The sequence below is a fragment of the Mauremys reevesii genome, linkage group 1 (assembly GCF_016161935.1).
Source record: "Mauremys reevesii isolate NIE-2019 linkage group 1, ASM1616193v1, whole genome shotgun sequence".
NCBI classification, from domain to species: domain Eukaryota; kingdom Metazoa; phylum Chordata; order Testudines; family Geoemydidae; genus Mauremys; species Mauremys reevesii.
The window spans coordinates 331,335,852-331,350,691 of NC_052623.1; the positions used below are offsets into that span (position 1 = coordinate 331,335,852).

Sequence of the window (14,840 nt, forward strand, 5' to 3'; positions counted from 1 at the left end):
AGGTGATGGCGCCACTCTTCAAAAGCTGATTTAATTGTGAGTAGTTCCTTATCTACTATCTCATAATTCTATTTGGCAGGGGTGAGTTTTTGAGAATAGTAGGTGCAGGGGTGCAACACTTGTTGTGGAACATGCCTCTGAGAGAATTTGGCCCCAATGGCTACACTGGGGACAACAGATTCCAATATGAAAGCCTGGGCCGGGTCTGGGTTTGCTAGAATGAAAGCAGTGCTGAAAGCACTCGAAAGCATGGTGAGCTCCATGTGTCCAAACAAATTTGACATCCTTGCAGAAGAGGTTGGTCATGGGTGCTATTTGCCCTGAGAAGCCTGGAATGAATCATCAGTAAAAATTCATGAAGCACAGGAAGTGCTGTAATTCCTGCAGCGACCTGGGCACTGCCCAGCTACAGATGGTCTCTGGGTAAACGGTGTAACTCAAGAATTCTGTGGAGGACTGGTCAACGGAATCTTTTTCCAATTTCACAAACAGGCCATGCTTCTGTAATCTTTCCACAATGGAATGAACATGGCAACAATGCTGCTCAGGATTACCTGAAAGCACAATTATGTCATCGAGAGAGGATTAAATACAGGTCCAGAATGCGTCTAAATACGTCATTCATGAAGTGCTGAAAGGTTGCAGGAATGCTGGTCATCCTGAATGGCATTACTAAATATTCGAAGTGCCCACAGCAGGTTCAAAACGCAGTCTTCCATTCGTCTTCTGCCCTGACGTGCACTAGGTTGTAAGCATCCCAGAGGTCGACTTGGTGAAAATTCTGGCAGATGGCACACAATCTAGTAACTCCAAGATTAAGGGCAGGGGACAACGGTTTTGGACCATCTCTGGGTTTAGGGCCCTCTACACAAAGGTGTAGCAGTCTGCCCTTCTTTCTCCCTACTGGAGACGTGGCGCACTGGATGAAGCCCATGGCCAGGTTTTCCTGGATGTACGCATGAAGGGTTCCCAGTTCTGGATTGGACACTGCATAAACCTGTCCATAAGGGGCCTTCGCCCATCTATGGGAAAGTCGTAGTCCCAGTGTAGAGGCAGCATGTCTACAATCTTCTTTTTAAAACTTCCACATAATTCCAATACTTTTCAAAAGATAGGGACTCAGGCTTAGGAGTGACTCCTTCTTGCTAGCCGCCATCTGGAGTTCCCCCACATGTGCTGTCATTTCCAATCAGCTACAGAAGCCTGAAGCAGAGGATTGGGGCCAGTTGCACATAAGCAAACCTTTCAGCAGCATTCTGGTGGGAAGCTGATCCTCTTTTCTTGCCAGGAGATGCAAGGATCATGTTGCTCTGGCCAGGTGATACAGAGCATTAGGGGGATGTGTGGTGAATGGATCATATTGAACTGTTGCACTTCCTAATGGCCCTGGATTATGGCCTCTAGAGGTACTGTTTCCTGCATTACTGGCCCCAAGGAAAGGAGGGATCCACCAATTTTTTCTACAAGAACTGATGTATGCTTTTAATGGAGGGGGATTTGTAGCCCTCAAGTGTCTTTAGCTTCCAAAAGTAGCCCTGGAAGCAACCAGGGCCCACTGAGGAATCCATTTGGCCTCATCCACGGTATGTACCTTTATTCATACTTGGAAGTGTGGGGGGACCTGCATATCCTGGATCAGGTTTCTCTGCAGGGCTTGGGGATAGTTCCAGAGCACAATGCTCCAGTGGTGCCCAGGCCACTCACCCCGACCCAATATGGTTTGGGATTGCTTGTTTCCTGATAACTTAAGGGTCAAGGTCTGCAATGGGCAAGAGGCCATGGCACGTGCTGGTGCTCCACAATAAAAGCATAAGTTATTGTGCTGTTGCCGTTTCTTTTCTTCCACGGTCAAGCATCAGTGGCCCAGATCAACCTACATCATTTCATGGTTGGGCGCTCGGGCTTTTGGTCTAGGGTGTGGGTGAGGCAGTGGCAGGGTGCCCCTCCTCTCCTTTCGCTCATGCAGCTAGTTGTCAGTGCAGAGAGAGAGGTTAATGAAAGCATCCAAGCGGGTCAGGGTCTTAACATAGGCTAGCTCATCCTTTACTTCTTCACTAAGTCCACACTGAAAATGATGCAGTTGGGCTGCCTTATTCCATTCAACATCAGCCACAAGTTGATGGAACTGGGCAGGGCCATCCCTAGGGAGGTACAGGGTCCAGGAGAAATCAGTTCCCGCCGGCTTGGGGGCCCTGCTTTGCATCTGGGCCAGCGGGATGGATTCAGCCTGGTGCTGGGCTGCTTGCTGCTGCTAGCAGTTGCCGGTGCCTACCACAGGGTTATTATGGCCATAGCGCCATGGCGGCTCATGGCCCCGGCCGGGACGGAGGACTTGCTGCACTGAAATGCAGGTGGCAGAGCTCCGGTCGCGTAGGGCAGCAGCCGGGACCCCAGTCACGCAGGGCGGCAGCAGAGCCCTGGTTGCATAGGGCAGCAGCCGGGACTCCAGGGGCGCGGGGTGGCAGCCAGGGTTCCAGGGGTGCATGGGCACCCCCCACTCTCCTAGTTCCCGTGCCTATGTCTTCCAGGACCAACGGCACCGGTCAATCGCGCTGGCCCATGGTGCCTCCCAAAGCGCGGGGCCCAGAGCAGTCGCACCGATTCGCCCTACCCAAGGGACAGCTCTGGAACTGGGCAGCGTATGAGGCAGCTGGCCCCTATCCTGGCCGGGGCCTCATAGTTGTGGCTTCAGCTGAGCAAGTGCGATGAGGGTTGTCACAAGTTGCTGAAGACGCTCACAGGAAGGCATACCAGTCCATTAACATCAGGCTGTTCTCCTCCAGGGCTTCTTCCGCCTGCAAACTGATCACCAGTCCCACCCGGGCCTGGTAGGAAGGGATACATTAGAAGGTGAAGCAGGAAAAGGAGATGGCACTGGTTCAGGAACCCCTTGAACTTCTGGCAGTTCCCCCTCAAATCGTTTGGGTAGTGGTACTGCAGGGCCCTGTACAGAGGGCAGTGGCCCAACCTGAGCCTGGAGCACAGAATTCTCTTCCTGGGACTGTGCTAACTGCTCAAGGAGTATCTGACTTTCCTCTAAGAGCTGTGCCACCTGGAACTGCAGCAGATGGTTCTTGGTTTGGAGTTGCATGACCCGCTCCTGCAGGTCTGGTGCACCATGGGGTCCAATGGGTGATGGTAGACCCATCCCTCCCATATCCCTGTTAATGGGCTCCTGAAGAGGACATTGGAAGTGGGTCTAGGCAAACTGTAAGAGACTAGGGCATAGGCGGTCTGGTCACAGCTGGGCTGGGTCCACACATCAGGGACAGTAGTCGGTGAGCAGGGGTCAGAGGAATCACCAGAGCTGGGTTCATTAAGCAAGAGTCAGGGTAAAAGTCAGTCTGGGACTGGAGACCTGCGGTAGTACCAGACTTGAATTAGGAGGCAGGATCAGGGTCAGAGTCAGACTGGAGTCAGAGACCGGAGATAGTACCAGGCTAGAGTCATGAGGCAAGAGTCAGGGTCAGGCTGGGATTAGAGACCAGAGATCAGGAGATGAGGTGAGGTCTGGAGTTGCGGCAGGCCTGAAGTCTCTGTTATTGCCCACACAACGTCCTGGGGCACCCTCCAGGGTTAAATAAGGTGGCTGGCCAATCAGAGGGCGGCAGGGTACTGTCACTCTGGGTTCCTTGGGAGGTACTTCCTGCAGTGTCTATTCTCCACAGTGCTCCCTGGTTGTTGCTCTGCATGGCCTGCAGGTGGCACTATGGGTATCACCTGTCCTAGCTCTGCAGATCTGGATTCTAGGTCCCACATCCTTACAGTGAGTACTGTAGTAGGCTTTCCTCCTCTTAGGCAGGATTTTCAGAGTAACTATAAACCTACATGAGTCTAGTTCTCTGGTGAAATGTTTAGATCATTGCCTTTACAATAACTTCTCTTATGGAACAGAAGTATTTTTTACCTTAATATCTTATTTGTGTCAACAGACTTTGTAAAGAAGAGTACAATGGAAGCATAAATAAGGAATATAAAAGATTACAGTTGCCCATTTCATTGCAAGTTAAACAAGAAAACTGCTTAATAAATAAGTTTGATTTATCTAGCAATTATCTGTAACAAGTTTATGTCTCCATTTAAGCCTTACGGTATACTATTACATCTTCCCTAGTTACAGAGATGGTACTTAAAATGGTAGAGTACATGAAACAAAGGTTGATCCTGAATATGAAGAAAGATCTATTATGACAAATAAAGGAATATGGGAGCTCCTCTGAAAATCAAGATTGTGCAAGCTACAGGGGAGACAGTCACTATATGCTGTGGCAAGGCACCTTCTCGGTCTCCCCAGCCTCTGCTGCTTTTAGCCCTGGTGAGACAGGCTTGGGTAATCTGGTCCCCCTTGGGACACAGGGGAAGTCTGTTCCTTTCCTCCACCAGTCCTTTTTGGATTATATGTCTCCCTTGTGGGAGAGAGCACTGCCTCTCCTCCTGGTGAGGCTCGCTGTCTTGCTGCTCCTACTCTCCTGGCAGCAGGGCTCCTTCTCTCTCTTCTCTCCCCACCCTCCTTCCTCCCAGGGGAGGGTTTAAAAAGGTCTCAGGCAGCCCTTAGTTGGAATCAGCTGATCCTAATTAACTTCAGGTAGCTCCCTCTCAGCTGATTCTAACTGATACCTTGGCAACCCCTTCTCAGATGAACCTGATTGACCCGTAGTTACCCCCCAGTTGATAGGGAGGAGGGCCTTTTAACCCTCTGAGACTGGTTTCTACCCCTCCCTTGTAGCAGTCTGTCCTGAGTTTATCACAATGCTCAAAAGCATGATGTGAGGCTCTGTAGGACTAGAACCCGGGTCTGTTGAGCCTGGGATAGTTGACAGTCCCACATCACCACTGGGAGGCTGCAGAGAGCCCCATCCAAAGAACACTCTGGTGACTAGGCACCACAGGACATACCACCTAATGATCCATACTGACAACACCCTATGCCCCTCTGTTTGGTCTATGAGCTTATTTAACCCTGGAGGTTGTTTCAGAAAGTTGTCTTGAACAACCACACAGGCTTCTGGACTGCTGTGAATCCAGACTACGCCTCGCTTTCTGATCTCTGGTTTCCAACCCCAGGCTGACTCTGACCCTGACTCTTGTTTATCAGTCCCAGTTCTAGTGATTATTTCAATCCCTGCTTGCTAGCTACTGCCTTGTGGCCATCCTTGACTGGTGAACACCAGCCGAGACTGCCTACACCCTGGTCCCTTACACATGAGATTTTATAGCCTTTATTTTAGATTTTTTTTTAATACATATTTTATTGGTCTCAAAATTATCCAACCACTTTTAAAATCAAGCCACAATATGGTGATGCAGCAAAGCAGCAGTGATGCTTTTTCATAAGGGAATAAATATAATATCCCTTGATCTAATGGAATCATATCACTCGCCTCTATGCCTGGAACGGCCCAAGAGATTGGACATAAACTTTAAATGTATAGAGAAGAAAGATTAGGTCCTTTTTAGAGACACTTTACACTTATTATTTACGTAGTTAGTTTGATATTTTCATTTCCTCTGAGCCTTGGGCAGTTGTGACTCATCATAGCTAAGGCACCTGATTTTGAAGTTGGAGAAAGACAAAAAATAGCTCCAATAAAAACTTTTAAAACTTTTCTAAAACACTTTTATGGAACATGTGGCATAAGCAAAATACATGGTAGTGAGATGAGGTAGAAAGGTTTTATCAGCAGTCATGGATGACCTATATAATTCCCTTGTGACTTCACACCATCCCAATGTCATGTTGATAAAAACTTTACACTACACTATCACAGGTTCTGGGTCATAAAGTGATTGCCTTATAAAAGTTAAAACTATACAGAATCTTTCTAAGGGTAGGGAAATGCTTTGCTACCTCATGCGCAAGGGCATGGTAACTGCTGATGTTTTAGTGGGAACCTCTCTGTGTGTATACATATATATTCACGCACAAGCACAAGGTATATATACAGTGTTGCCACTTTAAAAACGTGGGAACCCACAAATTCTTGCACACACCATGCAGCTGACATTTTAGACTTGTTCAGCTGAGTGACAGGGCCTATCAGCTTTGCCTTAATTTTTGTGGCAAATGTTTGAACAAAGGTAAGGTTTAAAGAAACTATTTTAAAAGAAAATGAAACTTCACAGCTTCAAATGCAACTGGAGGGCGTGGGGGGAGGGGAAATTGTCTCAGAAGAAAAAATCCAAAACAGCAGGGAAATGAAAGTGCCCTTAGAGTTGGTCCTAGAGGATTGCCACTCTCTTTGTGTTGCAGCACTTAAACATATGTGTGTATAGCTGTGTCAATACACAAACATACCCACTATATCTTGCCTTTTTAGTCACTTCATATGAGCGGCACAGAAGTCTGCATAATTAATGCATTTCAAAGCTATCATTCAGTCATAGCACAAGTACTAATTTTCCATCGTTCTTTGCAATTAGTGTTCCGAAAAATCTGATGTGACCTTTAAGGCAACCATCACAAGTACTTCACTCCTAGACAGCTTTTATTTTCCTTGAAAAATGAAGTCTACATGGGACCTTTTCCACACTGGAAATGCATATTATACACTGTAATGAAATAATAATGTCAAAAATACCAGTCAAAAGATCAATTTTCTGGAAAGATGTTTAAGAATACCATTTTCAATTAAAGCATAAATGCTCACATCAGTCTGAAATTAAGTTTTGATTGAGGCAAGTTATGAATTAAGGAACATAAACATAAACATACCTGCCCCATGCTGCTGCCATTGTAGATTCTTTCTTAACCGGAACACATGAGGACTCAACAACATTTGACTTGTTCAGTTTGTAGCAGAGACCACAATCTGGATCTAGCATGCATCCATTACAATAACTGAAAGAGAGAAACAAACAGACACGCTAAACAATATTTTCTTTACCTATACATGTGAAGTGAAACACTTACCTAAGAGTTCGTACTGAACATGCCGATTTAAAAGCATGAAGTTGTTAGTCTTTTCTTCTTCTGTGCCACATGCTAGTGAATGGGCGGTTCTGTGTCCCCTATCAGTGCTATTGTGAATAGTAAAATAATGCATACTAAATTTCAGCTGATCAAATACTGGGGTTCTGGGAAAATACATGTGGAACATTTTTGGTCGAGAAACAGAGAAAGTACCTGTAAGTGTATGAGAACGGTGAAGACCCCAGACACAGAAAAAGCAAATCTCACCTAATCTTTATACAAAGGTGAGTAAATGAATCAAATGATTTTAAGAGGAATTTAACCAGAAGCTACATTTAATTAAAATCTACATGAATAAATAACTGTGACATATTTGTACATTAATCTTACATACCAAATGGTTAAAATGAATGGCTAACACACAGTATAATGTGACAATTATAGTTACAATGCCCACATATGTTGAATCCTTTAAAACTACTGTATGAGAAAATAATCTTGCAGAAAGAAAATAGTAGCTGTATAGCTATTTGTTTCATATCTTCTCTTCTACAACATAAAAGGCAGGGAAGAAGGAGGATGGTCCAGTGATAAGGTTGGTAGTTTGGGCCTTAGAACAGTGGTACTCAACCAGGGCCCCAGAGCAGAAAGCAGGTTTCGGGGTGGGGGGCAGCAAACAAGGCCAGCATTAGATTCGTTGCAGCCCAGGGCAGTAAGCCATAGCCCCACCGCATGGGGCTGAAGTCCAGAGCTATGAGCCCTACCACCCGGAGCTGAAGCCGAAGACTGAGCAATGTAGCTTTGTGTGGGACCCTGTGGCATGGGACCCCAGGCAACTGCCCTGCTTGCTACCCCCTAACGCCAGCCCTGGCTTTTATATTCAGAAAACCAGTTGTTGTGGCATAGGTGGCCATGGAGTTTTTATAGCATGTTGCGGGGGCCTCAAAAAGAAAAAGGTTGAGAACCCCTGCCTTAGAGGATCAGGTTCAATTCCTTGCTCTGCCAAAGACTTTTTGTGGTGGACTTGAGCAAGTCACTTAGTCTCTTTGTACCTCAGTTCCCATGTGTAAAATGGGGATGACAGCACTTCCCTACCTCCCTGGGGTGTTGTGAGGCTATAACACATTAAATATTGTGAGGTACACAGATACATATTCCCTATTATCGGAATAAGTACCAAAGAGATAGTGTAGCCTGTCCTTTCCCCACCCCCCTCCACTATCTCTCTTAGCAGAAAGAGAAGAGCAGTGGCATACACGTAGAATCAAAGAAGCATGCTGATTTTTTTTTCATTTCTAAAAATGTATTATTTTTAAATTAATATATTTTTTATTCTGATGTGGCTTCTGGAAGTTGAAAACTCAAATTTTATCCTGCCTTTGGGAACTTGGTAATGTATCTACTGCAGCTTTGGAATTAATAATACCAAAATCTGACTGCTTCAAGTGTTGTGGTCCCTTTCATATTCATGATTTGATCTTTAAAGTTTACTTGCATATAATAAGATGAATATATCGTGTATGGTATTAAAAGCAACAGTGAAAAGGAAAAATAAGCTGAACAATTAAATAAACTTTCTAAAATAAATACCAGCAGTAAATAATAGTAATAATAATTTTTTTTCTTTAAAAAAATGCATGAACAAAATAAATAAAATATAGCTGTGCTGTTTGAATCAAGTCTACCAAAAAGGAACATACTTTTTCTTATGAGACATGCTTTCAGGATAGAAATTCACTTACGTTTTGTAAGTCATTTAGGGCTGGGATTGTCTCTTTCCCGTGTTTTAGAGCATCCAGCAAAATGGGGCCCCAATCTCAAACAGGGCCTTTGGACACCATGATAATATAAATATTTACTACTGCTGCTTTGTTGCTATGTTTCAGTTGCAAGAACTTGAAAAAGCTTCCATCCTAACATCACGTTAGTCCAGGTAAAGTATTCTGGAGCATTTCGAGTTTTTTATATGGATTTAAAGGAGCAGACTGTAAAACTACATAAAAGTTACTGTTACGTTTACCTTCTTAGGGGCCTGTGACCCTGCACTGACCCAGCTGGAGTTAACCACACACTATGGGCTGAAGAGGCCACACCTCCTCACCCCTGCTGGGCATGCTCAACCTAGAGACAGAATATAAAAGGGAGTGGCCCAACTCAGTTTGGGCTGGATGAGGAGGAGAGTGGACACATGCTGCCAGCTCCTGCCAGGGAATTGCTGGAGCTACAGACTGCAGAGGCTGAGCTAATGAGATTGATGGTGGAACCCCTGATAACCCTGGAGGACAAGAGTGAGCTGGAAGGCCAACACCCCATGAGAACTGACAGAGCAGAAACCCTGGGTAGGAAGCGACCCAAGGAACATGACTGTTAAAATAGGAGACAGAGCTGAACCGTGGACTACTGGTTTCACGGGGCGCTGGGTCGGGATCCGGTGGAGAAGGATGGGCCCGGGTTCCCCTACCATACCCCACACCTACCGCAGTGTGTGGGAACTGCTCAGGGACTCTGGCCACTGGGCCACACTGCTCCTGAGAGCAAGAGCAGCCCTGAGGACTCTAGCCACTAGGCCGCGCTGCCCCGAGAGCAAAGGCAGCCCCAAGGACTCTGGCCACTAGGTTGTGCTGCCTTGCTTTGTAGACTAGGACAGCAGTACCTAGTCTAGCCACTTGAGCCATAACCCCTATTTTGTCCGATGCAACCAGACACCCCATGACGGGATGTAGCTATGCTGCGACAGTGCCACGTCTGCAGTCCCTACTCACATGAATGACAAATGCTGCAGGAATGTACCCTAGAATTTCTTCTCTCTTTGATGTTTCAGAACCTGAGTCTGCTGACCTGCAGAGCACAGTTTAAGATCTTGTTGAGGCTTCTTGTGATGGTGGTACATAATTCATGGCATGAGGAGTAGAGATGCCTTGGAGAATCAGAGGTGGTGACCTGCAATTTATTTGTTCTCTCAAGCTCTACGGAGACTCCTGTCACTGAGCAATTCTTAACATTTTTTTTAAATGAAGGTAATTTCAATGCAAAAACTTGATTAAACTGTTAGACTGTAAATATTTATCAATTACTTTAGGAGGGAAAAATTAGACAATGTTGTATTTTTCCTAAAATACAACAGTAAAAAGTTTGGAAATTCCAGATTAAAATTAAACTTTAAAAAAATACAACATTAGAAAGTGTCAATATATAAAATTAAGGAGACTGATTAGCTCTGCCCCTTTATCACAAAAAAAAAACTAGAGGAAACGATCCTAGTCATGATGTGCATTTTCATCATCACAATGACTCAGAAAAACTGACAAGTGATCTAACTGTACTACCTTTCTAGTGCAGATAGATTAACTGTACACTCAAATTGTGTACTCCAAAATCCCTCAGTTTCATAGGTGAATTAAACCAACAGGCAGATTTGGGGTATTTAAGAGGTCCATAGCTGCAGGGTTAAAACCTTACTTCTCAACGTCCTTCAAAATTGCCATAAAAATGTTTCTAAACTGCATTCAGATAAGATGAGTATGCAGAGTATTGGGTGGACAGGAGCTGGGGGCAGAGTTAAGGTTGTTTCAGTAAGCTTAACTGTGCACATCTCTACTTCATTAAGTTTGGGATTTCTTTAAAATGTAAATGTTACCCTAGAATTTCCAGACTGTTGTGTTTTTGAGAAAATTAATATTTGAAAGGACATTTTCCCTTTATATAACACATAGTTATTTACAACCTTAGCTAGCTTAACAAAATATTTCGCCTGGGATTAATCTATTAAATCAAATATTTTTTTACAGAATGATATAAACTGCAGAAAAGATGACAGTTTTCAAAGAAAAAAAGTAGTGGAGGGATAAATCAACTTTCCTTCACTCATCCTGATATATAAAGACACACAAATCTAATAATTTGTACAACAGAAATAGAAAAAACTTTCAGGGAGAAGTCAATTTGAAAGGTAATTTCATCATAAGAATATTTCTCTTACAAGATTTCATGAGAAAAATGTAGCCCTGCAATTATCAATTGCAAAAGGAAACAATTCCAATATTATATTAGAGAGTCTTAATTAAATTTTGTAAACCACTGTTTGAGGCAGCAATGGTCAACAACAAAAACAGTTGACAGGAACAGAAGACCTCAAATAAACCAGGATAAAGGGGTGTATGTGTGTGCACGGAGATTTCACATATGGCATATAATGGGTGTATAAAAAATTGCATGACCTACGAGTGAAAATGATGCTGTGATGACAATGGAAGGCTATATTTTGGATTTTAACATTGTGATAACACATGCCATATGATTTCTTTTTAAGTGTCAGAAAACCCTCAAACTTAATACCATAGAGACACAGCTATGGACTGTATCATCTAGGCCAGTATCCTGGCTTCAAAAGTGAAGCTGTGCCACATGTTGCTGCTGTTGGCTCTCAGCAAGCTACCTGATGAGTTTCTTGACCTCCATTCTTTCTGGTTGGGAAGGTTCACCGTTTTGTTGTCCAGCAGAGGGGGGAATTCAATTTGCTGCTGCACTGGGCTTGTCCCCCTGTTTCAGGGTTGGGACGATGCCTGCATTCTCCACCAAGTGTAGTGGTCCCTTGCTCTCAAGGGCAGAGGGAAGCCACTCTGCCTCGCTACAGGCAGATGGTAAACAATGGTCTATAGGGGTAAGCTCCAGTACTCTGGGCGGGACAGAGTACAGTCTTTAGCCCAGGGTCCTCTGGCTCGGACAGACAGTAATTAACAGTCTATAATGGCAGTCTATAAGGGGGCTCTGACCCTCTGGGTGGGGCCCTATCCGTGGTGGACAGTCCTGCCACTGGGTCAATGGGGAAAGCCCCTGAACCAGGCTGCCTCACTTCCTGGCAGCACAACTGACTCAAGGTTTGGCTACCCCACTTAGTCACTGAGGCTCTGCTGAGTGGGGGTTTCTGCTGCCCCAAGCAGCGGGGAGGGAGTGAAGAAGCCAATTAGCAGCACTTCTGCAGCAGCGGCAGTTTGGCGGCGGGTCCTTCACTCCCTCTCTTCCTCTTCGCTGGCAGCTCAAACAGGAAGAGGGACCTGCCGCCGAATTCCCGCCGAAGAACGGGAGTGGACAGAGTGCTGCCTCTTTGTATTGGCTGCCCCAAGCACCTGCTTCCTTAGCTGGTGCCTGGAGCCGGCCCTGGTTGCCTCGCAGTCAGGCAGGGGCAAGTGCAGTTCTTTGTTGGGGTCTTCTGTCTCCTCCAGCAGCAAGGCCCTGGTCCACTCAGGGACTGGTCTGGGATCCTGCACAGGACTCTGCTACCTGGAAGAGATGTCTACTCTCTCCCATGGTCCAGCACCTACTGAGTTCCAGGGCTCTCCTTTTATACTTCCCGTCCCACCTTGGATTTCTGGTGAGGAAGGCGGGGCAGATTTAGCTCCACTCACCATGGAGAGTGTAGTGGTCCCTCACTCTCCAGCTCAGAGGGAGGCCACTCTGCCTTGCTACTCTAACAAACAAGTTATTACAAAATTCAAACACGCAGGAGGAGAGAAGTGCATTGTAATTATTTCATTTAAAACATCTCTTTTAAAACTGTGTATAACCCATCAATTGCAGTGCATAAACAAATACAGAAAAGGACAACTTAATAAGTTAATGGAGGATCTCAGGCCTATGATAGTACAAGCCATTCAATCTTCTCTCTCTGGGTATAAGGTCATTAGGACTACCTGGCATATGATAAAACTTGTAAAGTTACCTGTGTAAGTACTCTCTTTAGGTAGTGAGAAAAAGAAGGGGTAGAAGAGATCTCAGAGGAGAACTGTGAGTGAACCAAATAAAAGCTACTTTAGAGCAGTCAAACAGATTTCGAGGCCTACGAGAGACTTCAGCTGAAGACAGAAGAGACAGATAAAATGGATGAGGAACCACCATTCAGGCCCCATCAATTCATTTGAATAAACCACTTATGAGCCCGAATTAGGGAAAACAGAACTCCAGGGGCTCCATACGTCTCTAGAATTTTTCTATTATTTTATTAGGTCTGGCTCTGGGTGGAAATTGGGTCAAATGTACGTAACACTAGACAGGAAGTCAGGACATTTGGATTCTACTCCTAACTCTGCCACTGCCTCGCTGCGTGAGGTAAGTCACTTAACTCTATGCCTCAGTTTCCCCATCTGAAAAAACGAGGATAATATAGTTCATCCACCTTTGTAACTTCTCAGTCCTGTACCAGTATTTTTATACCTAAAAATGTAATGACTTCAAAGTTCAATATCTTGCAGCCCGCACAGATGGAAATGGGTGCTTTATACCACTGGGAGGAGAAATTCTCAGCTTCCCAAAGGCATCCTACATTGACTTCTAGCTCTGAAAATGCCTGAGATCAGACTTTACAACTTGTGACATGTCCAGATATAGAAAAGCTTATGGCTCTGTCTCAGCTCTGTACAGTTGGATTGACAATAACTGGACTTTATAGGGAGAGGGAAATAAAAAATATTCCCAGTCAAATTGGAAATATGGAACTCTCTAAAATATACCTTGTCGCTCTTTGGGGATAATCTTTATAAATCAATTGTGTGTGGCAAAGTCACATGTATAATGTGGCTACCTGAGTTCCATGATAATAAAATAACAATTAAAGAATAATAGTAATAGTCATGGCTTTAAAGTCTAATATATCTTGAAATATTTCAGCGCTTCTGTACAAGCTTGTTCTTCATCACTTCTGGTATCCAAGCACCAGAAACAGGCAGGAAACAAACAAGCTCCACAGACTGCAAACCTTGGTAACAGAAGAGGGCCAAATCCCCGTGATTAAGCGGCAGTTACCCTATTTACCAGCTCTTGCAGATGGATTATAGTCGAGACATTTTCAGTAAACTACTAACAATACTTCTGTCCTATTTCCTGTTCATGTCTCAGATCCAAGCAACAGTCAAAAGACAAAAAAAAGCCCTGTTCTGGAAGGATAATAAAGAGATGTAAAGCTCAATGTCATCCCCATATTGATGGCACCACACCTCATTATCTCCTTTAGCGTTCTCACAAAAACAATGCACAGGAGGGTGACAGAACAGAACCTTGTAGTAGGGCCCACAAGAAAGCCTTGGGGCAGATGAGGAATTGCCCTAGGCTAGCCCCTGGGTCCACTGCCCACAACTCCACATAACCTTACCCTGCAAATGCCAATGGCCATCGTTGTCAGGGACCATGGGTCTCAAATCTGGAGCCTAGTAAGCTCCAACCTGCCACATGGCAACTTGCTAACGGTTGCTAGGGCAAAGCTGAACCTCGACAGAAGACTCCAGTCCTGGTACCTGACTGGCAGAATGCTGGGGGTCCTGACTGGTCCACAGCATCTATATAAATCCAGCACAAGAACAGGAAGTTGTCCATGCAACTGGGACCCACCTTGCTCTGGACTGTGAGCCTAGTGCTTCCTGCTACTGCTTCTGCTCCCACTCTTGCTCCCTGGGTTCGACTCTGGTTATTGATTTGTGGTTCTCCTGCTTCTGATCTCCTGGTAATCTGATCCTGCCTGCCTCCTGACACTTGATTCTTGGTATGTCCTCTGAACTATCTTAGACTCTGACCTCCTGATATCTGACCCAGCCTGACTCCTGCTTTGGCCACTAGACCAGACAGCCTATGTCTCGGTCGTAACCATCATGTAACCAAAATGTCATGCACAGTATCAAAGGCAACGGATAGAGCTGAAGAAATCAGCATGGACTCTTGATCATGGCCTGTTGTGATGAGAGCAATCATCAATTGGATCACTGCAGACTCTGCCATACCCCAGGCCTAAAGCTAGACTGAAAGGAGACAAGGAACTCCATGTACTTCAAGTACAGATAAACTCATATCTGAATCTTGATTATATAAAATCCCCAAGCCAGTCCGATAATTAGGATTTACTTGTATTGCTAAAGTGGTTTTGCTGTGGGTACTTTTCATTTCT

At 45.0% G+C, this 14,840-nt stretch overlaps 1 protein-coding gene across 3 annotated transcripts in view; it reads right to left on the reverse strand.

Moving 5' to 3' along the window:
- SLC2A13 (solute carrier family 2 member 13) overlaps positions 1-14,840 on the reverse strand; it is a 339,270-nt gene that overhangs the window by 83,593 nt on the left and 240,837 nt on the right. For all 3 annotated transcript variants that reach the window (XR_005591534.1, XM_039516186.1, XM_039516175.1), the window contains exon 7: positions 6,713-6,838. Coding sequence is in view for 2 of the 3 variants with exons in the window: in XM_039516186.1 (XP_039372120.1) it covers positions 6,713-6,838 (126 nt within the window). In the remaining variant the exon portion in view is untranslated. The remainder of the gene's footprint in view (positions 1-6,712; positions 6,839-14,840) is intronic.